We start from the raw sequence: 27,447 nt of genomic DNA, 5'->3' as shown, positions 1-27,447 counted from the left end.
ATGAGTCGCCTGACAACCCACCGTCCAATCAGGAGGCGAGTGGCGGGGAGAAGAAGCCCCTCTCTCCTCAAGAAGGAGGAGAGGACGGCAGTTCGGAGGATTGTGGCAGACGGTTGGAGATTGGCTTGGTCTGGACCAGTTTTTCGGGAGACCGTGTGACCGTGGCGACTGCGGAGGGTTCTGCAGATGGTCGTGGTCATGGTTGGAGCGGTCTGCGGTCCTTTGGAGGGCAGGTCTGGTAGTCGAGCAGCCAGGATCCTAATCCGTGGACTTCGGGTCGTGGGTTCGAGTCCCACCAGTGGTTCGGAGTCGGTGTGGCCGCACGAAGCGGACATGTACTCCAGCCCGGCTTGACCGAGATAGGTATGTGTGTGTCCGTGTCCGTGTCCGTGTCCGTGTCCGTGGGCCCCGTCTGTTAAGTAGAGCTGTTTAAGTGTTTTCTTTTCATATTACATTTCTTTTATTGGTGATAACTCTGCTCTGTGTCTCCCCTCCCCGATTATTGTTATAAATAAATATTCCTTTGGTTAAATGTTCCAGCTCGTTTCTGTGTTTCTTTCATTGGCTTGGCACGCTGTGTATTGAGAGATAGCGAGGGTAAATTGTTCATTTGGTCCGGCGCGGCTCTGGTAACTCCGCTCGGTTATGCTAGATCCGAGTCGTTACCTACGACTCGGATCGGACAGTCGGCCAAAGGTGTGGTTTCCCGATAGTTAGACTGCGTGGGTATTTAGGTATATTGAAATCAGGCAATTAACCCTACCCCACGCCGTCGAAGTATTGGCGACCACAGTCCTTTTAGTGACCCGTCGGCTCTGGAGTTATCCGGGGTGACGACCTATAAATTCCGGGTGTTTGGTGGGAGACGGCTCTACTGCTCCACCTAGCGGTCGTGCTCGCCACCGATACCCGTCCCCACAACAATATTGGCTGTCTTTTAAGCAGACCGAGGCAGTCTCAGGTGTAGGACAAGCTGAAGATAGCAGACGGGGGATAAGCGAGAACAGCAGAATAGAATTTGAGATCGCAGGCACCGGTGTCATCTGTGCCTGTTCCCGGCAGAGTTAAGACTGGGTCTGAAGTTTGTATTCCTTCTTGGGTAGGAAGATCAGTGCCCAGGAGACAGTTTGGACAGAGGGTGATGTGGTGAATACGCAAGCTTTTGAGGTAGACATTCAGCCTCATCTTGAGCAAAGTCAGCTGTGAAGTAATTTAAGATTATGGAGGTGATGAAGTGGGAGCACTTTCATTTAACCTTCTCCAGTTCTTGATGATATAAAGCTAGCTGCTCGATCACCACTGCCTTGCCACATAATTATGTGAATGTGGGGTATTTTTGTGGGGTATAATAAAGTTTGTGCTTAACAAATACTGCTGAAGCCAAGAAGCAGATTTCCTCTGACTTGCAGTGACTACAACTTGTGGAATTCATTTGTTTTTCTTTTGCACCTCTTTCTAAATGTTGTGGTTACAGATCTGTTTGAATATTATTCTGGTAGTAGCTTATTTTTCCCCTGTAGAAATAAAATAAATTATGCACTACAAGTAAAGTACAAGGATGTTATATTTGCAAATAGCCTGAAAACGAATAAATGATGATTATCTGTCGACCAAGCACGACTACAAAACAACGGACTACTTCATTCTTACGTTTGTTGAAATGGCTTAAAGTTGCTCCGTAAAACCTTTTTATTTTACAAACAAGGATTGTGAACCTTCTCATGACTCATCCCATGTACTTCACATATACCTTTCACTGACACTTTACCTCTTCCAGAATCCTTTCCTCTCTCTACAGTGTCTTACCCGTTTTTCTGTCCTATCTTCTCTCCTCTTCCTTTTCCTCATTTAACCTTCTCCATTTGTCCAACTCTATCCTTCCCCTCCTTTGCCTTGCAGGCATAATGAATAAGTGGCCCTTTAAAATATAGCACTTGTATGCATGTTTTTCTTGAGGTGGAGAAAAACTCCTTTCTTTTTCAGTTGAACAAATATTAATGACGAACCTCCTTTTCTTAAGTGTTGCATTACATGTTACAATGTCATATTTGGAGTTTTTTTTTTTTTAAATGACTTGTTACATGCCTGACATTTATATGGTATTTGTTGAGGTGTTTTGTCTCTTTCTTGTTTAATTTTTGTGAACATTGAGCAAGAGTAGTTCTCAGTTGTGGGCTGATGATAACCCTGGTATGAGTTATTTATATATTTTGATGGGATACACTGGTATCCCACCCTTCTTTAACGGACTCAATTATTCCCACATTCTTGTTGGGGCGGGGGAGGGGGGGGGTACTTTTTGGCCTAAGACTTTCACGAACCAGCCTGGTGCTTGACTAAGTAGTTAGGGTAGGAAGTTGGAATTTGGCCATGGTGCTGGCGATAGCTCACCTACTCTTCGTGGAGTAATGGGATATACTTGTATTGACGACTGTTAAAGTAAACCTTAGGATTGTGGATTGTGCCCTAAAAATAATTTGTGACATTTAAAAAAATCTTAATGCTAATTGCATGATAATTCTGATGTCTTAAACCCTGATTTATTTTGTTTTTTTTTGCCTCAGACGTGGCCTCATAATGGGTGTGTGGAACTCGCACACATCTGTTGGCAACATAATGGGCTCGCTGGTAGCTGGCGCATGGGTGACAAAGGCATGGGGCTGGTCCTTCGTGGTCCCTGGAATTATCATCGCTGTGATGGGGATAGTCTGCTGGTTATTTCTCATTGAAGGTGCCATGATCGTATATTTTTGTCATGTTGTAATCTGGCATTGATTGTCTCCATTCTTTGACTTGAATCCTTTCTTGCCTTAAAGAGTTCTTCTTCTTCTTCTTCTTCTTTTTCCTTTTCCTTTTCCTTTTCTTTTCTTTTTTTTTTCTTCTTTTTTTCTTCTTTTTCTCTTTTTCTCTTTTTCTCTTTTTTCTCTTTTTTCTCTTTTTTCTCTTATTTCTCTTTTTTCTCTTTTTTCTCTTTTTTTTCTCTTTTTTTCTCTTTTTCTCTTTTTTTCCCTTTTTTTTCTCTTTTTTTTCTCTTTTTTTTCTCTTTTTTTTCTCTTTTTTTCTCTTTTTTTCTCTTTTTTCTCTTTTTTTCTTCTTTTTTCTTCTTTTTCTTCTTTTTTCTTCTTTCTTCTTCTTTTCTTCTTCTTTTCTTCTTCTTTTCTTCTTCTTTTCTTCTTCTTTTCTTCTTCTTTTCTTCTTTTCTTCTTCTTCTTCTTTTTTTCTTCTTTTTCTTCCTTTTTCTTCCTTTTTTCTTCTTTTTTCTTCTTTTTCTTCTTTTTCTTCTTCTTTTTCTTCTTTTTTCTTCTTTTTCTTCTTTTTTCTTCTTTTTCTTCCTTTTTTCTTCCTTTTTCTTCCTTTTTTCTTCCTTTTTCTTCCTTTTTTCTTCTTTTTTTCTTTTTCTTTTTCTTTTTCTTTTTCCTCTTCTCCTTCTTCTTTTTCTTTTTCTTTTTCTTTTTCTTTTTCTTTTTCTTTTTCCTCTTCTCCTTCTTCTTTTTCTTTTTCCTCTTCTCCTTCTTCTTTTTCTTTTCTTTTTCTTTTTCTTTTTCTTTTTCTTTTTCTTTTTTCTTTTTCTTTTTCCTCTTCTCCTTTTTCTTTTTCCTCTTCTCCTTCTTCTTTTTCTTTTTCTTCTTCTTCTCCTTCTCCTTCTTCTCCTCCTTCTCCTCCTCCTCCTTCTCCTCCTCCTCCTTCTCCTCCTCCTCCTTCTCCTTCTCCTCCTTCTTCTTCTTATTTTTTTTTATTCACAGACCCAAGGGATGTTGACTGTGTCCCTCCACAGCATCAGGTGAGGGTGTAAAAATTGTTTATTGGGAAAATAGGAGAGGAATTTTGCAATTGCATACGGCACAAGTGATGAACTGTCAATTATGGGATACTTAGGAAGAATGACAGATAGGAGAAAGATGTGGTGTTCTGTCTATCCAGACTGATTGAAGATTGTATGGTTGCATAAAAAATATGGAGATGAGATTTGTTGTGAAAGAGGTTTAGTATTTTGGGCAAGGTGGCTTGACTTGACATAACTTGATACCTTTTTAATCATCCTTCCCTCAAAAGCAAACATTTTTGAGTAACAAGAGGATGGCTGATATTTTTCCTGCGGGTAATTTGCATGTTCATTTTCATAGGGTTTAAAAGAAAAATATGATTGTTAACATATCTTCCCTCTTTTTATTTTTTTGAAATTTTTCTAGTCCACGTGAGTTGCAGAGCTATGAAGCTATATACCCGACTGATTAATCATGCACTAATTCCCCAGAAAGATCCTTGTCTTTAGTTTTTTTTTTTTTTTTTAATACAAATGTGTTTGCTGCAAATGCCATTGAACTGAATAGATTGCAGAATATTAATGTTCTTGGGAAAAAAAAAAATAATACTGCCATCAGTATTCTTTCAAATTACATGTGAGATTGATGTGTGTTTATAATTCAACAATCTGTCTTTTTTTTGAGGAATATTTATGCGATCGAAGATCCAATGAGGATTACTTCAGTATTCAGAATGAGGTAAGGTGGCCAGTGCTTTAACAGGGAGTTTCATTCATCTTTTTTTTTCGTTTGTGCTTCCATGATTCCACTTTTTTTTTTGGCCAGTGCTTTAACAGGGAGTTTCATTCAACTTTTTTTTTCGTTTGTGCTTACATGATTCCAGTTTTTTTGCCATCCCCATTGTAATTGTAACAAACATTTAGATATTTTCAACTTGTAAAATAATGATGTATTTGAAAAGAAAGCAAATTCACACTTTTTTCAGAGTATGAATGCTGATCTGGGAAGAGGTTGTGATTGCTAAGTTTGTAAAGATTTCTTTGGAACACTGAAAACTGTTGGTTTTGGAAGGACGTTCATGAAAATGTTTTGTTGGACCTTAAGAGGCGTCCAATCCAATCCTCATGTTTTGACATCCAAGAGCATGAGTAAAGAGCCAGATAATAAATTACTACCTTGTTAAGTATATAGTTGCTGGCTTCAATTGACACACTGTACTTGCATTCTATTTTGAAGTCTCAACAAACCACAGGGATGTTGCGTTTTCAAGACTTGAAACTTGGTCAGCTTGGGGGAAACAGATTACAGGTTTCAAATGCTACAATGTTAGATAGAACAAGACTGTTTTTTGTGGCTTTTATTAAGACCATATTTTTCGGCAAACAAGTCGATGTGGAGTACAAGTTGAATTGGCTAATTTTTCTCAATTTTTTTCCTTCATTCAAAGATAAGTCCATTTGGCATACAAGACGAAGCTGGATCAACTAAGCGGATTGGAAAAACTGTCAGTCAGTCAAAAATAGAGGTGTTAATTCCTCCCTGACACTCGCAACATGCAATGCTGCAGACAGAACTTCCAGGGTCAGGAATATTAATGAGATGTTTTGTGCATATTATGTTAAATTACTTTGTGGGAGGACCTTTTGGATAAAGCCAGAATATCAATAGTTTTTCAATGTGTTTCTTATCATATGGAGTGGAGGTGCAGTATTTAAAACAAGCTGCAGAATCATTATCAGCACTGGCTGATAGCACATTACGTTTTGTCGCAATTTTTTTTTTCCAGTGTCAAGGCTCGTATGAGAGCTCATACACAGAACATGCAGCCAGGGGGAGCAGGAGACGGGTGGGAGAGGGAAGGAAAAAAACAGTGGTGAATAGAGACATGAGGAGATCTGTGGAAGGGAGAGGGATGGGGCGGGGTACACGGTAAACAAGATGGACACTACAGGGACTTTCAGGTTCTTACACGACAGTGACTTTCAGGAAGGAAAGCAGGGAATTTGAAGGAGGTGGGTTTGGGGTGGATTAACGGGGGTAGAAAAGATCGTGGTTTTGGAAGGGGGACGGTAAGAGATGGAGGTGAACAGCTGTTTTGAAGACCTGGAGGGAAGTGTGGGACTGAAGAGAGTGTGGGAGTTTGTTCCAAAGGTTTGAAAAAAAGAGGAATGAAAGAATGAAGATAAGCAGTGATTATTTATTTTGGTAGTTTTACCAGAAGGGGGTTGCTGGCGGACCTTGAGCGCCTTGCGAAGATATGGGCGGGACATATCATAGCCCGAGCAAGGGGGCGAGACCGGAGAGGAGACGGTAGAAGACAGAAAGACCACTGACCTGCTTGTGGTGAGAGAGAGAGAGAGAGGCCCAATGACTCAGCCTCATCGCAGGAAATAGCAATGATCCTAAATGCCTTGGTTTCCACAGCGTGAAGCCGAGAAAGATGAGAGGCGGGAGCACCAGCCCAGAAGGGAGAGCAGTACTCAATCAGCCTTCGGATGAAAGCATTGGATGTGGTCAGGAGCTCAGGTGTGTCAAGGAAGGACTTTGCATGATGGAGGATTCCCAGTTGGTGACTGGATTTGGATGCCAGCTTGGAAATGTGGCTTTCCCAGGAAAGATCATGGCAGATATTGAGATCCAGAAGCTTGAAAGAAAGGACTTTTTAAAAGAGAATTGTTGAGAAAGTCGATTGTGGTGGGAGGAGGGGTGGGGGGGGGTGGTTCCAGACGGTCCTTTCGGAGAGACACAGCGAGAGTGTGAGATTTGTTGGGATTGAAAGACATGTTCCACATGTTGGACCAGCTTGTGATTTTATCCAGATCGACAGAGTGAAGATGGTGCTGCTTGCCCATCTGAGGGATGACATCGTATGGCAGAGTCATCAGCAAAGAGATAAAGAGAAAGATCCAGAGAGTAGGAGAGATCATTGATGAAAACCACAAAAAGAACAGGGTCCAGAACACTGCCTTGAGGAACTTCAGCCTGGACAGGAAGAGGGGATGAGAGAACTCCATTAAGGACCATACGTTGACTGCGACAGGAGAGGAAGTCTGCGAACCGTAAGTGGAGATGTCCTTGGATACCATAGGAAGAGTGTTGGTGAGCAGGGCAGGGTGCCATACCATATCAAAGGCATGCGATGTGTCTCAGGAGATGGCTCTGATTTCATGTCCGGCATTGAGGATCTCCATCCATTATTGGGAGAGCAGAAGCAGAATATCCAGGGTGGAGTGATTTGTTCTGAATCCAAATTGATGATCGGAAATCAAGCCATTGGAGAAGAGGAAGGATTTGATGTCTGAAGCGATGATGGATTCCATAACCTTGCTGATGATTGGGAGAAGGCTGATTGGTCTGCAGTTGCAGGAATCTGTTTTTGCACCTTTTTATGCAGAGTGGTATTGTTTGCTGATTTCCAAGCAGATGGCAGATGACCTTCAGCAAATAAGAGGGTGAATAGAACAGAGAGGGGTAAAGAATAGCAGCAGAGCAGGTTTTTAGGACACGTGGGCTGATGCTGTCTGGACCGGTTGCAGAATCTGAATCGAGGTTTGACGACAAGCTCTCCACTTTGTCATGAGAAAAGGCACAGAGTCCAGGAGCAGCTGGGTGCGACTGGGTAAGGTTGCTACAGAGAGCAAGGGGTTTGGGACACAATATTTAGAAGCAAACACGGCATTTAGGCATTCAGCCTTTTCACGTGCCGTGTCAGCTATGCGGCCATTTGAGGTAAGGGAGAAGATGAAGGGGGAACATACACCAGAAGCAGACTTAACTAGATGTCACCAGGATTTATTTGGAGGGAGAGAGGTTTGAGAGTTCAGACTTGAGATTAGAAAGATGTTGTTTTCTGGCTCTCCTGAGGGTAGACACACACTTGTTCCGAACTTTGTGGAAGTAACTGAGATTGCCTTCAGTTGGATTTGCTTTGCATGAGGCGAAGGCAATTTGTTTGAGGGCAACTGCCTCGCCACAAGCTTCAGTGTACCATGGGCGGGAGGAAGGGTAGGACAATTGAAGGCGCAATGGGATAAATCTGAGAGAGACAGACAGACAGACAGACAGACAGACAGACAGACAGACAGACAGACAGACAGACAGACAGAGACTGACTCTTTGAATGAATTCCCAGGATGAGTTTATGTCGGAGAAAGTAGAGATGGGAGACCAGTCGAGAAGTTTGATGGCTGCTTGAAGTACCTTCCAGTCGGCCTGAGTGAAATGCCAGACTCTACGGCACTGAGATGGTTCTCTAAGAACAGCCAGAGAGATGTCTACTTTGACAAGCATGTGGTTAGATGAACTGATTGGAGTGGAGGAAGAATAGCAGATATTTTCAGGGAAATTGGTCAAAATCAGGCCCATCTCCTGAAAAGGCCATCTCATTATAAAATGGTTGTCTCACAGACTGAGACATATTGCTAGTAAAAAGCTGTGGTGTCAAACAGCTCCATTGTCATCTGCTCACAGTCACACTGCTGACTGCATTAAGCCAAGTCTGAAGATTCATATCAAAGAACAGGTAGTGGACAAAAAAAAGGGAAACACCAATGTAAAGTCACCTAATAATAGGGCGTTGGGCCGCCATGTTTGTCCAGTACGGCCTGTATGCGCCACCGCATCGAGTCCATCAGCTCTGAAATTCTGCAGGAGGGATGCGGCACCATTTTTCCACAAGAAAATCAATAAACTCACACCTGTTTGGAGATGGAAAATGATGTCTCAGGTATCGTTCCAGAATATCCCATAAATGCTTGATTGGATTGAGTTCAGATCTGGTGACTGAGAAGATCATGACATATGGATAACATCAGTGTCATGCTCATCAAACCATTGGGCAACTGCATGTGCTCTGTGGATGGGGGCATTGCCATCTTGGAAGACACTCCTCCCAGCAGGAAAGAAATGCCTGCAGGAAAGACACCCCTCCCTGCAACTTGGGGTGAAGATGATCACTCGGTATCATGAAGCAGCGATGAGCATTGACCTTGCCTTCTAAGGGAATGAGTGCACTCAAACCATGGCAGGAAAATGCGCCCACAACATTATAGAACCACCAGAACCCTCCGCTGCTGGAAACCAAGCACTCATGGTTGTAGAGTTCTTTAGGTTGATGCTGCACGTGCATTTGTCTGGTTGTCGAGAACATTGTTAAGGATGAGTCATTTGACCATATCACATTTCTCCACTGCTCGGTAGTCTATTGTCTGTGCTCTTTGCACCATCAGACTCACAACCGTGCATTGCCAGGAGTGATGAGTGGTTTGTGTACTGCAACTCTACGATTGTATCCCGCTATGTGGCATTCTCAGCAGACCATTTTTGATAACACTGACTGCTCGTGCCCCAGGTTGAAATGAACAGTCAGTTGATCTGTAGTTGCTTGCTTGCTTTGCCTTGTACTTCAAATGAATGCATAGATATCACAATCCTGGAGTGTGCACTTCTGCCCACTGTTGCCCTTTGCTGATGTCTTTCCCAAAGAGTTCTATGCCGACATTACCTTTGACACTGTTGCTTATGAAACATCAGCAAGTTGAGCTGTCTTTGTCACTGAAGCTCCTGTCAAACGCGTCTCAACAAGCACCCCTCTTTCAATGTCTCTGAAGTCTCCTCTTGCAGCCATGCTCGCCATAATTATCAGCAACCAGGCCTGTGCAGCATTTTTATAGATGACTCTAAGCATGCTGGTATGTTATTTGCTTAATTAACACACGGGCCACACCTGTGTTGAAGCTGTTCCTTTCAATATAAATGGTGTCCATCATTTCCTCTGGTATTTCCATTTTTTTTGTCCCCTACCTGAATGTCAAACTGAGCATAATGAGAAGGATGTTGCTTATTTCAAGAGGAAGGAGAGTGGCATCAAACAAGCATGGTTGGATGTATCGGTAACCTTTTTGACAGCAAAGGCAGCAGTGGAAATTTAATACATCATTTCTTAACAGATTTCCCAGCAAATTTAAAGGTCCCATGACACCCAAAAGTACTGAAATTGCATATATATATATATATATATATATATATATATATATATATATATATATATATATATATATATATATATATATATATATATATATATATATATATCTCTTGGAGTTTTTCATCGTGATTTCAGATCTGACAATGTTTTTTCACAATACTCGTTCTGTAAAATGTAAAATTAAAAAAACAAACCTCTTCGCGAACGCCCCTAAAAATTCTGCCGAAATCTACTGAAAGGGGCGTAACCCACATGACATCATCTCCAGAACGACAAAGGCTGCACGTAAATTACTCGGGTTGGTGGTCTACGTGATTCTATTTGCTTACTGTGTGTTTCCACATTCAATTGGTCGACTCAATCACTTCGTTCATTTCTGCTTTAACAAAAATCAAGCATTTGGTTTTGAATAATGGATGACATGGACTTTGATTTGTCTGGTAGCGACAGTGAGTGTGAGAAATGAAGGATTTTGGTCTGAATCAGATGGAGAATTGTCGGATAACGTAGTCGCGGGAGGTGAAGTTCAGGCAGCTGAAAATAGAATACGGCCTTACCAGTTCGAGCCTAAAGCAGGACAAGCAGAGGAAACTGGCGATTAAATTCCCGGCGTTCATGATGATCGGGACGACATCGAAGGAAGACTTGGCAATAACAACTGGTTAGACAAAATCCTATTCGTAATTCAATAATGTAAATTCGACTTGCATACTGCTCGATATCAGATATATTTTAGTCAGGTGACCAGCGCAGCGCAACGGACATGTTGCACTGCGGCGAATGAATCGCAAGCAAGGCCAGCGCATGTCATCGGCCGGATCTCTCCGAGCATAAAACGAAGCAATCTCGCTGTCCGGATACGATGAAAACTTGTGTGCAGAACACACCTTGTGACACAATTCTCTAGTCGTCCGATAAATCTGACGTTCTGTTGCATTTTTATTCATTTTATTCCTACTGTCGTCATGTAGCGCCAGTAGGAAACAATGAATAAAAGAGAATAATAAAAGAAAGCTACAGCACGTCAGATTTATCGGCCTAGTCGGACGGACGACGGATTTATCGGACTAGTCTAGACTCGAGAGTTGACAAGTACCTTGTATTAGCATGCACACAATGTATAAGTCAATACGTAAGAGTCCCGAGGCTATGAGGCCGTGTAATAGGAGTATCGGGGATTTGAGGAAGCGTGAAGTGGGCATTTTGTCAGATATCCAAATGGACATTTATTGTCGTCATTATTTTTCATCTTGGGTGGGCATGGGTATTCCTGTATTGTTACTTGTTTGTAAGCTTCATTGCAAGGGTATACACAAGTCAACAAGAAGATTTCTTTTCTGTTGCAGTTTTCATTTCTTTGTGCAGGTCTGCTCATTATCTTTATACTATATGTATATATCTATATTTAATAATTGTACTTTACATTTTAATTGCTGTAATATTTTGGGCAAATTACCATGTGCAGTCAGTATTAATTCCTTTACAGTATTGCAAAAAGTATATTCGTTTATGTGCCGGTGCAAACTGTATTATTCTGACCCACTTGTATAGAAACAAGATATACTCCTCATGTGCCTTTACAAAGCATGTTGCCCACCCGATACCTTTGTCGATGTATCAGAGAAGCAGGGACGTTCATTATCGAAAGCGAATCTTACCCTACCAGGCATGCAGTTGACGTTTGTGAAAACGTTGAGATTTTGAAGAGCATATTGTCCTCGGTGTATAGATGTTTTTTTTTTTTTTTGCTGCCACCAGAAACATGCTGCATCACCAATATTGTCTTAAATTAGAAAATTCTGAAATGAATTATGCTTGCTCCCTAATTAAAAAGTAATTCACATGCCAACGGCCTTGGTATAAGTGCATGTACAACAACAGTGCTGTTAGCTTGCCTCCACTTGTAATTTATTTCTCATAACTTAGACATAGCAATACCAACTAGACATTCATTCATCAGAAGACAATCGGTGAGATAGCAAACACATGTGCACAATGCATTTATACGTATTTTAGATGGCGCGCGACGTCTAATCAATCCATTCTGTGCGAGTCGCGTTCTGGAGATGACGTCAACGGTCACGTGACGTGCGGTTCGCTGAACTCAACTTTTTTGAGGGACGGGGCATAGCAAGTTGTGAAAAGCACTAGAAATGTTCGAAATATTGGTCTGATTATCCCATTGTTGATTTTGAAAAAGAAGCATGGGTGATTTCTTCACTAGGAAGGTCAAGTTAATATATAAATTAAAAAAAAAACCATCTTGCCAAAAGGCGACCACGTGTGACTTCTTTAAGGTCACACTGAGGTGAACAGAGCTGCTATCCACCAGGAGCGACTCCTTGAGGAATATCTGCCTACGAGAGATTCCGATGAGAATCGTTCTACAGAGTAACCATGAAAAAAATCCGTTTTTTCGTCATGACGTCATCAAATGACATCATAGCGTCAAACTTTTGACAGATCTGGAAAGCACTTATCAAGCGCTTTCATATGAGGTATTACTCGATATGATATCTAAGATTTCAAAATTTTACCTTGGGGTCAAAAACTTTCAACCTCCAGCGCTAACCATGGAGGTCAAGGCCGATCGCCACCAAAAATTAATCAGCTGAGCGCCAGACCATGAACTATATTCCCATGAAGTTTTTGAAGACGATCCGATCAAAATTACTCAAAAAATAAAGGTTTCGTCGACTTCCCTGATTTGCGACAAAGTGACCTTGACCTTTGACCTTGACCTTGAAAATTTTATGCGCTGAAAGGGACCTCTATAGGACTCTGATGTGCGAAATTACAAAAATTCCCAATGATAACTGCTCTGCAGAGTGATCGATACGTGATTACAGACAAACAAAAAAACAAAAACAACAAAAAAAGAAACATACAAGCTGACTAACATATCTTGCAAAAACTTCGTTTTGGCAAGATAATAACCAGAAAGTTTTGAGTGTCATGGGACCTTTAACCACATACCATTGGAGAGAATTTGGTCCATCTTTGTGTGATGGAAATTATTAGTTTGATGCTGAGGCAAGAGAATATAAGAAAGATTGTCTGCATTGTTGCTCTCTAATAACACTACAGCGTCAGTCAGTGGAGGTGAAAGTCATCGCTGAAGTGAAGATCACCTTGTTGGTTATTCGTAGGTTGACAGGATGAGTTGACTGATGTTGCTTCAGATTATCAGGTACTTGTTCTTGTCCGATCGATACATTAGTGATGGAGATTTCAGAGGAGTTTCTCTTTTGTAATCCTATTGAGAACCACAAAGGGTATTGATGTTTTCAAGAAAGTCAGAGTTTTATTATATATATTTTTTCCGAGGCAGAGGACATACAATGTAACAACCTTTGTCGAACCTGTACAGATGGAGTGCCGACAAAGTTGAGTGCCGTTCTAGGTTCCAAGCTTGTATCAGGGGACAAGTTCCCTTGCTCCACTGCATTATTCATTGCCAGGTTTTGCTGCAAAAACTCTATCCCTTTTGTTTTCAGAAGTTATTTCTGCTATTATCACATGTCAACTATGTCAATGGGGAATGCCTTGAATAGATGCCTTTTCTTTGATTCCACGTGCACAAATCTGCTATTTCACATTGAAGTGTTTGCTGTCATGGGACAACGTTATCAAGAATCAAAAAAGTCTTTGTTATGCACCAAGATCCAGGAGTTTCTTGTTTATCAGAATACGTTACTAACATATTTCTTAGACGGTGATTGCATCACCTCCCTACAGCCACAGGGTACCCTTTCTAAGATCATATCAATACTCAGTGGCGGGTTATTAAACCCAAATGAACGACAACAAAAAGTCGGTCATAAAAGAGAGAGGGAAAGAGAAAGAGAGCTCACGCTCCTGTAGTGCTCCCGGCCTGTGGCGATGTGCCCATAGACATCTGAGAGTGGAGGGTGAGAGGCTGGAGAGAGGGAGGGAGGAAGCTGCTACTCGCTAATTACTCACAGAAGGCATGGCTTAGTACAGGGAAAGAGTGGGGGAAAGGACGTTTTGCTGTCTTGTGTTGACGTACTCACTCTTTCATGGTCTGATTAGAGTATAGAAGTGACTTGCAGGCTCACTTTAAGGACGAAAATTAGGGAAATCATCTCGTCTACCTCATTTATATCTTCTATTTTTGCAGCTAAATGTACTCAACATGTCGCTATAATGAAAATGAGGCATTCTCTCTCTCTCTCTCTCTCTCTCTCTCTCTCTCTCTCTCTCTCTCTCTCTCTCTCTCTCTCTCTCTCTCTCTCTCTCTCTCTCTCTCTCTCTCTCTCTCTCTCTCTCTCTCTCTCTCTCTCTCTCTCTCTCTCTCTCTCTCTCTCTCTCTCTCTCTCTCTCTCTCTCTCTCTCTCTCTCTCTCTCTCTCTCTCTCTCTCTCTCTCTCTCTCTCTCTCTCTCTCTCTCTCTCTCTCTCTCTCTCTCTCTCTCTCTCTCTCTCTCTCTCTCTCTCTCTCTCTCTCTCGAAATTCCAGCTGTCAAAGAAAAACCAGCAAAGGACAATTGAACCTATTTCGGACAGTCGACAAACTGCTCATAGAGATAAATGTGGTGCTAGAATGCTCGATTATGTTGAGAGCTACCATCTTGGAATGCTTGAGTGCACCATCAAGAATTTTCTTTTTGTACATCATACAGTCGTGGCCAAAAATATTGGCACCCTTGCACTTTGTTTCAAATAACTTTTTCTTTAAAAAAAAAAAAAAATATTGGCTCGTTCCTTGGGTCCTTGGCCAAGGAATTCCACCAAAAGATGGAAATACAGTACTACTCTGGGTTGCTTACTTGCTGGAAGTGTCGTCATGGCATATGTATGTCACTTATGTTAGGAGAGAATAGTTCTGCTGATATTGTTGCTTCCGAGGATTATGTCGTGGAGTTGCAACATTTGGTTAAGCAGCATAATGAAACTCCTGACCAAGCTTATAACGCAGATGTAACTGGGTTATATTGATGTTGTTTGCCACATTGGACCTTGCAAGTGACGAAGAAACTTCCAGCACTGGTTTTAAGAAAAATATAGAACGCCTTACGATTCTGACATGTGTGAACGCAGCTGGTACCCATCAGCTTAAGTTATTGGTTATCGGAAAGCCAACCCAGTCATGGGCACTGAAGGAAGTGAAAATGTTGCCAGTTCATTATCGTTCCAAGAACACTGCTTGGATGGCCCATGACATATACATGGACTGGAATGATACTTGTGCTGCTGTAGAAATTAGGGAACATTTCTGTGAGAATACTAACCTCCGTCCTAGCGCTAAAGCCCTCGTCATCCTGGACAATGCAAAGGCACATCCTGAAGAAAGCCACCAGATATGCAATGCCACCTTATTCACCGAGTTTCTTCTGAGGTCTGAGAGACCTGTTTGTAAATTACGGTAAGCCTTTATGTTTGAACTGTATTGTTTTCCTTTTTTATGTTTTATTTTGTAGTTTGTTTTTATGTTTGTCGTATAATAAAGTTAAGATTTTATATGGACATTATTTCATTTGCTAACAGGATTAGAATAGCACCGGGCAACGCGGGGTACCCTTACTCGTATTACAATAAAATATGAGAGTATTATTACTGAAGAACAGTATTTTAATTGCAGATGTCAAGTATCCACATGAGCCTAGGAATGGACTCGTGATGTGTATATTAGAGTGAGTGCACTGTAGTGTGGTGTGGACTGACTTGCTGTTGTGACTTGAGGCCCAGTGGTTTTTGCTGCAACTGAGGCATGCAGCTTGAAGGCCTGGGGGCCTCAATATTCTGAACAACATTGTTGAAGTGTGGACCATTCTTCCCCAAGAGATGTTTTATCATTTAATTATTATTATTATTTTTTTTTTGTGTGCTTCTAACGAAATAAACATTTTAAAGCCCTTGTGATCGAGGGGCCTTCTTTTTTGTAGAATTTGTTTTTTGCTCACCCGTTCACGGTGGTGTGGCGTGAACAGACAGGGTGGCATAAAGTTTGTGCATGCTTCTGTTAGTTTCATTACACACGACATGAAGAGCCAGCTTCGTAGGTTCAAACATGTACCCGTAAAGTATATCCCCGATTCTTCAGTTTGCGACAGTTTCCTGTTTCTTGCACAACTTTGAATCAACAATGTCAACAATGATGATGTGATAATCGTTTGGCATTTTCTTTGTTGGATTCGACACACTGACATCATGTCCGGTTCACCATCTGTCCTCTGGGGCAAGAAGCATACATATATATATATATATATATATATATATATATATATATATATATATATATATATATATATATATATATATATATATATATATATATATATATATATATATATATATATATATATATATAATTTAACTTTATTTACTATGAACATTCTAGTGTGCCTTGTATAAAAGTGCTAAATTAATTATACAGTTCTTTTTCTTTCTATCGTATCATATATATATATATATATATATGTATATATATATGTATATATATATATATATATATATATATATGTATATATATATATATATATATATGTATATATATATATATATGTATATATATATATATATATATATGTATGTATATATATATATATATATATATGTATGTATATATATGTATATATATATATATATGTATGTATATATATGTATATATATATATATGTATATATATATATGTATATATATATGTATGTATGTATATATATGTATATATATATATGTATGTATGTATATATGTATGTATATATATGTATATATATATATATGTATGTATGTATATATATGTATATATATATATATGTATGTATGTATATATATGTATATATATATATATATATATATATATATATATATACATACACATGATTTGTCAGCACAGGAACACTTTTCAACACAACTGCAAAACCTTGAACATTTATAACTGCAAATCGCCTCCTTTTTTTGCCCCAATTGAAAGTCTATAAATAGTCATTCTGCTTATTCTTCATATTCCATTATCATGCAACTTCTTCATCAGTATGCATCACACCATTCGTTTCTGGTTTTTATATCGTAGGGTTTCGTTCTAATGACTCTTGAATCAAATTTATTATTCGGTGACTCTTTCCTGTCTCCCTCCCCACCCCACCCCTATAAATTCAACATTTAACTTGTTTGGATAAACCTGTAGTTTTTTGTTTGGTCATAATGGTGCTTAACAAACTGGCTATACATTTTGCTTATTTTCTCCTGACTCGATGGATTTTGATGATATCTAGCATAAAGATTCCACATTTTAATGTTCGTTATATTGGGTTGAAGTTTTTTTTTTTTCATTAAAACTGGATTATCTACCAAATGTCAGTGTGCTTGTCAAACACAAGATTCATTATAGCAGGACTCGATTGTGTAATGTTGGTCCTTTGGCTTGTCTGTTCTGTCTGTAAAATTATCAGTTGTTTATTGACTGGACTTCGACTATTGCTGAGATACAAGATAATTTTTCACTTTATTTAAACATTTCAACAATAATTTAATTTTCGTTAAATAATATATAATATATATATATATATATATATATATATATATATGTATATATGTATTTTTTTCTATACTGAAGTTAAGATGTTTTTTATTTTATAGCTAACGCACATTGAAAACTCTGAATGTCCTTGCTGAGGTTGATTTATCCTATCTTGGTTTCAAAAAATTCCTGTCACATCACATGACTGTTCACCTAACACTTGCTTTACATCGAGATGAACTGAGAATTTCAATCGTTAAAATTTTAAAATGCCAGTTGCACCTTATTGTTAGAATGCAGAAGATTCTACTTATCCCATAATACAGGATGGCTATAAAGTCTGGAAACATAGGTGTATTGACATTGCATTACAATACATGATGTGTTCAATGACATTACATTACATGTTTAATGTGTTGTCCCTCATGAGAGATGCACAGTTAAATGCACTGTGCAAAATTGCAATGAACACTGTGCATTAATGCAGCATTTCCATCAATCCCTGCCAATGCATCCATGAGATGTGTTGCCTCAGATGATTTGTGTCTGATTTTCACTGAATAAACCTGCGCCTTCAGCATACCCCAGAAGAAGTAACTAAGGGGGTTCAGATCTGGTGAGTGTGCAGCCCACTCCACAGGGCCACGTCGTCCAACCCAGTTCGGGAAATTATCATCCAACCAAACTGTAACAGAATGACAATGTTATCTATGTTTCCAGACTTATGGTCACCCTGGATAGTGGGTACTTGAGCAGTTGTTGACCTTTCCTCTAAAATTTATCAATGGCGTATGAATTCCAATTGGAGTACGAGTTGACAGGATCATGGTGTCAGCAATTTCTCCAATTTCATTCCGATCGCTCTAATTATGTTTTTGTTTGGCTTTTTATTATTTTGCAGGACCTGGATAGGGAGTGTCTGATACGTTCAGGATCCGCCGTTGATTTGCCCACACAGGACCAGGCATATGGCTCAGTAGGAACAAGGGGCTTTGAAAGTAATTTCCCCACTGATTCTGAAGTATTGGACGGTGTAGCCCGTCCTGCCAAGGCCATCAGCTTTCTGCATGCATTACAGATACCCGTAGGTTTTCTTTACTGCAAAGCAGAGGTGTTTGGGGTGAATTGTTGAGTGTAGTGTGGGGTGGGGGGTTAAATGATTTTATGATTATAGTGGAATTATTTAAAGATTGTAAAATAAACCCTCTGGTGTGGTCGAATTAGATGTGCATTCTTAAACTTTAACTTCATCGATGTTGATACTTTGAAATTGCTGGTTGATGAGTGTCTGTTGATTCATCAATTGCTCACCTTTTTGTTTTATTTTTCTCCCACCTTTGTATAAATTCTGTTTAAACAAGTTCTGAGCAAAGACTAATGTTTGTTGCCACATGTACTATAACTGATGTTGATGCTTAACTTACCATGTTAATGTTAAACCTAATGTTTGAATGGGAGTCGACAGACAGTGTTTTTCTTGGTGCAGCAAATGGGTCGCAAAACACTCAGGAATATGGAAAAAAATCTTCGCAGTGATACGCCATTTGACGAGAAAGACTGGAAAGATAAACACAGTTAAGGGATTTAAACTTGCAATCCCAGCATCATGAGCCTTGTGCTCATATGGGAATGCAAAACAGGCAAACTTTGCTGAGACAATGTAAAACTACATTTTATATGGACTTGTCGGTCCACATCCACAGAAAAATAAGAATTTTTTTTTTTTTCAAATGTTCTTGCTTTGAAAAAGGGCTCACACCCGAAATGTTGCTTCATCTTCTTTCCCATGTTGGTTAATACCTTCCCAACATTTGGTTCATCAAATTAATTGTCGCAAATCTGTTTAGGTTGTGAGATGGGTGGTCCATAGGTCAGCAATGTATTATCGATACTTCTGAGGGTGTTTAGAAAATCCTTTATATAAACAATCAATAGTAAATCGTCAGTTTGTTTATGTGTGCATTAGTTCTGTAATAAACTATTCCATGGGCCAACTTATTATTTAAAAAAATAACAAATTGCATGTCATTTAGTTCATTGTTTGATCAAATGCCAAATGCATTCAACATGACGTACTGTGTATAAACCATGTCGATTGCACACTGACTGCACGTTTAATAACCTTCCCTGCCATAATTCTCGTGCAGGGTGTTATCGAGTTCTCCCTGTGCTTATTCTTTGCAAAGCTGGTCAGCTACACGTTCCTTTTCTGGCTGCCGATGTACATCTCCAGTAAAGGTATTATTGCTGATCCCTCTGCTTGGTTTTGTCGTATCGCCTTTTCCATGTCTAATAGAGTTACACACGTGTCACCTGTTATGGGAGGGATCTTTGTGTCTCTCCTGGGAAATCGATCAGTTATCTCTGTTCTGCAGCACTGTTTGAGCAGAACTGACCAGGGCTAATCCAATCAACAACAACTTATGGAGTCCAGAACCTTTCTTGATTATACCCACACTTTTTGAAAGAAAAAAGATGGGGTATTGTAATTTGCTCTGTCTGTCTGTCTATCCATCATGCTATCTCGTCTTGAAATGGTTGGGCAGTAATTCAACAAACTTGGTAGTTATGATCACCACATGGCAAGAAGGTGAAAGAGCAATGCCATTTTTGGCCCCACCCCCTAGGATAGGGTTAAAAAGGTCAAATACCGAAAAATGCAATTACGGGCAGATTTTTAAATGAACCTTTGTATTTGCAATCAACATTTGGAGACACATGAAATATGTAACGATTTTTTTTTGATTTGACCCCCGGCTCATTCCCCAGGGGGTGGGGACTTATGGTCACAGGGCTCAGAATGGGGGGGAAAACGTTTTAACTCAAAATTTGAAATTGGTTCACTCCTGATGGAACATTTTGCCATCTTTCAACTTTGCTTCAGGTGGGAAGTGTGGGGGTTTCAACATGATTTAATGAAAAACAGAGCCATGTTGGGCTTTTTGCTTTTCATGACAGATGCTTCATGACATGACGAATAATAACTGTTATCTTGTCCACGGCAAGTGCAAAAGGAAAAATCGATTGAGCACGTATTTGCTGTAAATTATTAAAACTGTTTTATGAAATTTTTGCTTTATTTTTCAAAATCGTGTATGAGTTTTTATAAATGCGTGAGAGGTTCTTGCTTGTTTGAACATTGTTTTCAGAGTGATGGAGATGGATTTGATGTCAGGTGAATGGTATTTAATGTGTGTGTATTTTGTTTAAATGTTATTTTTCATGGATTCTTTCCTCCCCCTTCAGCTCATCTCAGTCCCAAAGATTCTGGAAACATGTCCACACTGTTTGATGTCGGAGGCCTCATAGGTAAAATATATTGTAAAATAATACATTTACCCTTTTTATTTTAATTTTAATTTTTTACAGTAAAGAGCAAGAATTGATTCATTATTGTTTGTGACGTATTTTGCATCTTTGGGGAAGGTTCACATTTGAGTCTGTTCCATCGTTATACAGTTGTCTAATGCTCATTGAAGAGTTTTTTATTCAAAGTAGGAGCACATTGAGGTGCCGCTAACAGCTTTGAACCACATGGACAAAAACATGAGACATTGGTATCCTTTAACATGAAATAGACATTCATAGACGATGAACAAATGTGTGTTACTTTGTGATTTGGACTCTACATCATGAGCCATTGTTCAGACGGGAACACAAACAGGACAACAATCATTTGGGTATTTTCATATGTAAATTTTCAGGGATTGATATTTTGTTTCTTCCCATCTCCTCTCTCAAATTTCACTTCATTTATCCACCCCCAATTCATGCACACTTTATACGTAAATGGCTGTAAAGATTGTAGGATGCTGTGTTTCGGTGGATACAGGTGTAAAAGTTTGAAGTAGAGTCGTGTTGCACCTCACCCATGTGATTTTGTGTTCCTATCAATGACATGACATTGGGATTTATCACGGCTGTCATTTGTATTGCCTGCTGCTTATTATTAGCCCGTCCCCCGCACAGTGGGATTTTGCAGTCGTGTCTGTGTGTCGTAACTTTTTTTGACCTTTTATCATCAAATTTTTAACAAGGCTTTATTATGAGCATATGGGGAAGACAAATTAATAATTTGGTCAAAAGGGCAACGTCATAAAATCTTCAATTTTCATCAAATTGATGACCTGAAATTTTAAGAATTTGCGTATTTGGTCACTGAAGAAAATGCAAGCTGATTGTTCGAAGGTCAAACGGTCAGTCACAAAATTATCAATTTCCATCTGATTGAGATTTGAGCAGGGTTTGCATATTGGGTCATTGAAGCCTATTGGTTTTGAGGTCAAAAGATCGAGGTCGCCTAACATTAATATTTTTGTATGTCTTTTTTAAAATCATGTTTAGCATATGGAAGAAGAAGAAGTCCGGATACAAAGCGGACGTGGACAGGCTTTGCATTTTCAGATCCTTTCCAGTTATTATTGTTGTTATGTTGTTTTAAACTGTCAGTCGAGCTTGAAATGTATGCATGTGTGCAGGTGGCATTTTGGCTGGCATTCTCTCTGATTACTTTGGGGGTCGTGCAACCATCTGCGGAGCGATGCTTGTTGTTGCAGCACCCATGGTGTGTTCTGTGTGTCTCATTATGTCATGGCTGAAATATCAACTGCTTTGTCCATGTATGTATTTCTTTATTTGGAGAGATGTTGGTAGGAGTATGCATTTCATAAGCAACAATTTGTTTTGGTCTGGCTGGAAGTTTAAAAGTCATGAAGTGTAGGTGTGGCACTGGTAGACCGAACCAAGTCAGGAAGTGTATACAATCCTTTCCTGAAGGTCATTAGTGATCTATATCATTTATTTTATTTGATACGAGGAAGAGTAACCCATCCCAAGTGACAGGAGAAGCTTGCAAGAGTATCTGTCCAGAGTGAGGGGAAAAGTTTAAGTTAATCTATGAATTTAAGTAATATTTCATGGAATTAAAAAAGGTCATTTATGTTGTACTCTTGGTTTTGCTCAAAGTCAAAGTTCTGAGGTACTTGTACTACCCACCGCAAAATGGTGATGCTACATGGGGTGGCGGAGGTTGCATTTGTCTCAAAAGAGGGCAAAATATCCTGGTTGCGAAATAAAATTTGGCATCAACATCACTCACACCTGTTCTCCTGTCATTTCAAAGTTGAATGTTGAGCTTTTCAAATGCAGTGTGAGAAGCGGCCGCCGTAAACGGGAGACAAACAAACACACGGCCAGACACCACGGTTCACAATATATAATCGGTGACTTCCCTTCCAAGGAACTTCAATAGACAGAGAGACCATTCAGCCCATGAAGCCTGTACAATGGTTACCAACCTTTGACTTTTGTGTGGAGTCGAGGCATGTGGAAGAGTTAGAACACGAAATGGATCAGGATGCAACAGGACAAAAGGAACAGGAGCACAGGTAGGGGGGGGACACAAACAGTTGAGTTGAAGGACAAAATAGAGGGAGATTGGACAAACAACGGGGTCAGGAGGAATTGGGTGGACAGGATGGATACAGAAGGAAACTTCCTCCTCCTCCCCCCCATCTCTCTCCCCACTCTTTTCCCTCTCTCCCCTGTCTCTCCCCCACTCCCTTCTCTCCCTCCCCTCCTTCCTCTCACCCTCCCCTCCTCTCTTCCTCTCTCCCTACCCTCCTCTCTTCCTCTCTCCCTGCCCTCCTCTCTTCCTCTCTCCCTGCTCTCCCTCCCCTCTCTCTTCTTCTTCCTCTCCCTCCCCTCCTCTCTCTCCCCCCCCTCCCCCCCCCTCTTCCTCTCTCCCCTTCTTCCTCTCCCTCTCACCCTCCCCCTTCCTCTCCCTATCTCCTCTCTATATCTCCATGCTCTATCCTTTTTAAACGGGTTAAATATATATTTTTTTCCACATTCGTTATTCAGTTTTTACTTTTATTTCTCAGATTTTATATACCATTATTACTCGTAACTGAGAGTCTGTGCCACTGCAGCAGCTTCCTGAGCAAGGGTTATATACTGGGATAGCTCACCCACTCTTTGTGAAGGACACCGTGGGGATCTTTAACGTCTATTGATGAATGTCAAAGACAGGATGCTCAGTTTAATGTCCATTGGAGGGACACACATTTCTGATTCACCCAGCCTGTGAAACATCAGAATGACATTTTATAGCTGGGTCGAGATTCAAACCCAAGCGAGACAGCTTAGAGGTGAGTGTGGGTACCTCATGATCATCCTGTCAAAGGTCATGTCATATAACGCACTGTTAATAAACAAACTGCGATTCCATGTTGTATTGAAATGTTAAAAATGTAAACATATGAAATTAGACAAACAATAATTACCTTTAAAAGAGTGAAAAAAATGAATGTTTGAGCCATTTTACCTCTTATTCCATGCAGACCCGATTTATTTAATTATATTGGGTGAGTAAAAAATTGATCTTTCCCAATTTTTATTCGATCCAACTATATTTTGACAAAATTATTGAGGCCATAAGTTCAAATCATCAATTATATAATCAGATCTCCAATATCAGCTTTTTATAAGCCTGAACGATACATTATTCAATCTTGCCAGGAGTCAATCACATTTCACCTTGCTGTGAACAGACAAATGGACAGCAATCTCTGTCATTCATATATATCTATAGCTAGGCCTTGCTAGGCCTGGAATCAATCGAGTAGCCCTGCGTTGAACCCTTACTATGGCATCCATGTCCTTCCTGAATTATGGTGACCAAAACTGCACACAATATTCCAGATGTGGCCTTACTAAATTCCTATACAATGTTAACACCACCTTTTGATTTATAATTGATCCCACTCCGAATACAGCTGAAAACCCTATTTGCTTTACCTCTAGCTGCCTGGAACTGTGCTGCCTGCTTACCTCCCATATCTATTACCACCCCCAGATCCTTCTCCTGTGTGACATGCTCCAAAATTACCCCTTGCATCATGTGATCTCTATTTTAATTGTTCTTTCCCATCCCCAACACCTTACACTTGCTCAGGTTAAATTACATCTGCGAGTCTTTTGCCCAATCTATGCAAGCATCAATACTTTCCTGTATCTGATCACCACCCCCTCTGCTATCCACCTCACCTCCCAGCTTTGTGTCATCTGCAAATTTGGAAAGCTTACTCTTCACCCCACTATCCAAATCGTTGATGTAAATATTGAATAGTAATGGTCTGAGTACTGAACCCTGAGGCACTCCACTACTTACATCCTCCCAGCAAGACATCCTCCCACTCACAGCCACTCTTTGCTTTCTACCACAAAGCCAGTTTGCAATCCAATTAGCTGCCTGACCAGTCACTCCACAAGCCCTCACTTTGGCTAACAACCTCCGATGTGGTACCTTATCAAATGCCTTCTTAAAGTCTAGATATACTATGTCCACTGCCTTTCCATCATCCACCCAATCAGACACTGCTTCATAGAACTCAAAAAGATTTGTTGAACAGGAACTACCTTTGGTAAACCCATGCTGACTACCTTTAATTCGTTTGTATTTGTTTAAACGGTTCCTCATCCGGTCTTTAATTAATGTCTCCAACACCTTCCCCACTACTGAAGTCAAACTCACAGGTCTTTCATTTCTCAATTCTTCTCTGGATCCTTTATTAAATAATGGTGTTGCATTTGGTACTCTCCAATCCTCCGGTACCTGTCCTGACTCCAGCGAACTATTGAAAATATCCGTTAACATCTCGCTTACCTGCTCAGCCACCTCCCTCAATACTCTCTGGTGCATATAATCTGGACCCAGAGCCTTAACTACTTTTAGATATCCAAGCTGTTCCTTTACTTCCTCCACTCCAACCCGGATATTCTGTAAAAGCTCTTTCTCACCTCCTTGATAAATACTCTCAGCTGTTGGCAATTCCTCTGTCTGTTCTTGAGTAAAAGTTGAAGAAAAATACCTTTTTAATAAGCCTGCCATCTCACTTTCATCACTAACCACTCTCCTGGTGCTATTCCTCAATGGGCCCACACTGGTCCTAACCTGTTCTTTCCCCCTGATATACTTAAAGAAAGCCTTGTTGTTATGTTTAATATTCTGAAACGGTTGTTATGAACTGTTTGTTTCATAGCTGCTCTGATGAAACAGCTGAATATACCTGGTTGGTGTTTCAAAAGCATGTTGTTATTTAAAGGTTTATTTCCTTAACATGAACTGGTGTTCATTGTATTCTCTCAGAAGATTATGTTTATTAATTCTGATGGAGTATTTAAATGGCATATTTCATGTTCTCTTACAGCTTTATGTGTACGACTCTGTTGGTTACACAAGCACAACAACAATGATATGTAAGTTTCAATCGCTTGACTCATTTGTGTTTTTTACTCACCGAGAATGATGCAAACCAACAGTTAATGTCGTTCTTTGGGAGAGTGCAAATAGACATCGTTGTTTTTTTTTTGTTTTTCTGCAACTTCTTTGTAAAGCTGCATTGCCTAATCTGTGTTCTCTTTGTTCTCAGCTTTGCTGATCTTATGTGGCATTTTGGTTAATGGACCTTATTCTCTGATTACAACTGCAGTTTCAGCTGACCTGGTGAGCTGCTCATGATGCTGTGCTTTAGTTCTTAAAATTCCCCAAATCTTGCCATCATCCCTCATTAAATCCACATCCATAACTGTTAAAATCTCCATAAAACGTTGAGTGAAAAGACTGGATGGAATACATACTGTTACGAATTCGCGCCCGCCGGCGTGCGATCGGTCACGTGACTCGAATCGCGACCGCGTCGCCCACCGGGATGGGCAATTCAGTCGTGATCCTCCTGGAATTACCGCCAGGAGCCAGTCACAGGTGGGGGTTTAACCTCACCACAACCCAGTCCGCATTCTACCCACGCGAGATAGGGTGAATTGCCGAATGTCGATATACCTAAGTACCCGCGCGGGTAGCGTACCGAGGAGTTGTACCACGCCGCAGGTCAGCTCCGTACACGAAACGCTTAAGCGGCTCGTTCCATGCTAAGGGGATAACAGAGCGGAGTTATCGCCAACCTCGACAGTTCAGATTACTTGCTGGGTGTCTAAACCCCCTACCAATCCCTTCCGTGATGCAAGGATGGCACTTGCAAACGAAGGAAAGGACGCAATGAAACGGGTCACAAGTTAACAAGCACTTTTATTTCACACACATACAAGGCAAGCACGTATTCACAGCCATACAGTAAGAATGCACATATAACAGTCAAAGCAATGAAAGCAACACAGAGCTACAACCGAATAAAGCAATGTACAAGCACTTATTCAGGTTTACTTAAAAGACTGGCGCCACTGGTCGGTGAGCTCCTTTAGGCGTGCTTTGCGCAGGCACGTGTTGGTCGGTCGACACCACGGTTGGGGTGGGGAACGGACGGAGTTACCGGCGCTATCTCAGCGCGGATGGGGTGAATTGTTGATGCTTGGGGTGGAGAGAGGGGAATGGCGGACGCTCCTTCCCGCTAGCGGGGCCTTGGGACCGCACCGACTCCGGCGAACTCTCGCCCCTGAGCCCTCTTCCGCGTCCCTGCTTCACTCCGCGACTCGTCCCTCGACCTCAACTCCGAGCTCCGTCCCCTTCGCCGTCCGATCCCCGCAAACACACGACTCAGACTCCACGACTTCGACCACGACCCAACAACGACAACCTCGATGACGACCTCCGTCTTCCCTCGACCAGCCGCGAGTCGCCTTGTGCTCGCGTCTTTATAGACCGGGGAAGGAGCGTGTATGTAAATTAGCGGATCAAATCGCGCTTTGAGGCGGGGCCACGCCACCCGATGTTCAGCCATTGGTCGGGCAAAAAGGGGGCGTGAGCCTCTCTTGATCCGAATTTCCTCCAAAAAGGAATCCACATGCATCGCGCTTGGGGGCGGGGCCACACCGCCCGACGCTCGCCCATTGGACGGAGGAAAAGGGGGCGTGAACCTCCCCTGATCCGATTTCCTCTCCCGTAAAGGCATCCAGTTGTACTCGCGGCTTGACGCGTTCGGCAACAATCACCGAACGGGCCCTGGACAGCATGACGTTCGGTGTTGACAGGTGGTGTGGTTGATGGTGGTGGGGGGTTTGCTGTGGTGGTTTGGTTGTTGGCGGGCGTTGTTTGAGAATGGGGGTTAGGCGATGCTTGCGGGGTGGGGTTGTGGAGGTGAAGGTCGTGGCGGTTTGGTGTAGTTGTTCGGGGGCGTTGTTGGTGGTGGCGATTTGGTTGTTGGGGGGTGATTGGTCCAAAATAATGCTAGATAAAGAAACATGGCTAACTCAAAGTGTCGCA

The 27,447-nt window shown here is 40.9% G+C and overlaps 1 protein-coding gene across 3 annotated transcripts in view; it reads left to right on the top strand.

Annotated features, from left to right (window-relative positions):
* SLC37A2 (solute carrier family 37 member 2) overlaps nt 1–27,447 on the top strand; it is a 72,435-nt gene that overhangs the window by 29,349 nt on the left and 15,639 nt on the right. For 2 of the 3 annotated variants that reach the window (XM_085887762.1, XM_085887764.1), the window contains exons 7-15: nt 2,565–2,731; nt 3,744–3,781; nt 4,449–4,502; nt 18,130–18,312; nt 19,376–19,466; nt 20,475–20,537; nt 21,707–21,792; nt 25,439–25,487; nt 25,661–25,734. In XM_085887762.1, the coding sequence (XP_085743888.1) occupies nt 2,565–2,731; nt 3,744–3,781; nt 4,449–4,502; nt 18,130–18,312; nt 19,376–19,466; nt 20,475–20,537; nt 21,707–21,792; nt 25,439–25,487; nt 25,661–25,734 (805 nt within the window). The remainder of the gene's footprint in view (nt 1–2,564; nt 2,732–3,743; nt 3,782–4,448; nt 4,503–18,129; nt 18,313–19,375; nt 19,467–20,474; nt 20,538–21,706; nt 21,793–25,438; nt 25,488–25,660; nt 25,735–27,447) is intronic. The other variant, XM_085887763.1, reaches the window with a different exon arrangement.

Source organism: Eptatretus burgeri, chromosome 7 (assembly GCF_056783735.1).
Source record: "Eptatretus burgeri isolate ZD-2024b chromosome 7, Ebu_testis_v1, whole genome shotgun sequence".
Taxonomy (NCBI): Eukaryota; Metazoa; Chordata; class Myxini; order Myxiniformes; family Myxinidae; genus Eptatretus; species Eptatretus burgeri.
This window is presented reverse-complemented; position numbering and strand designations above follow the sequence as displayed.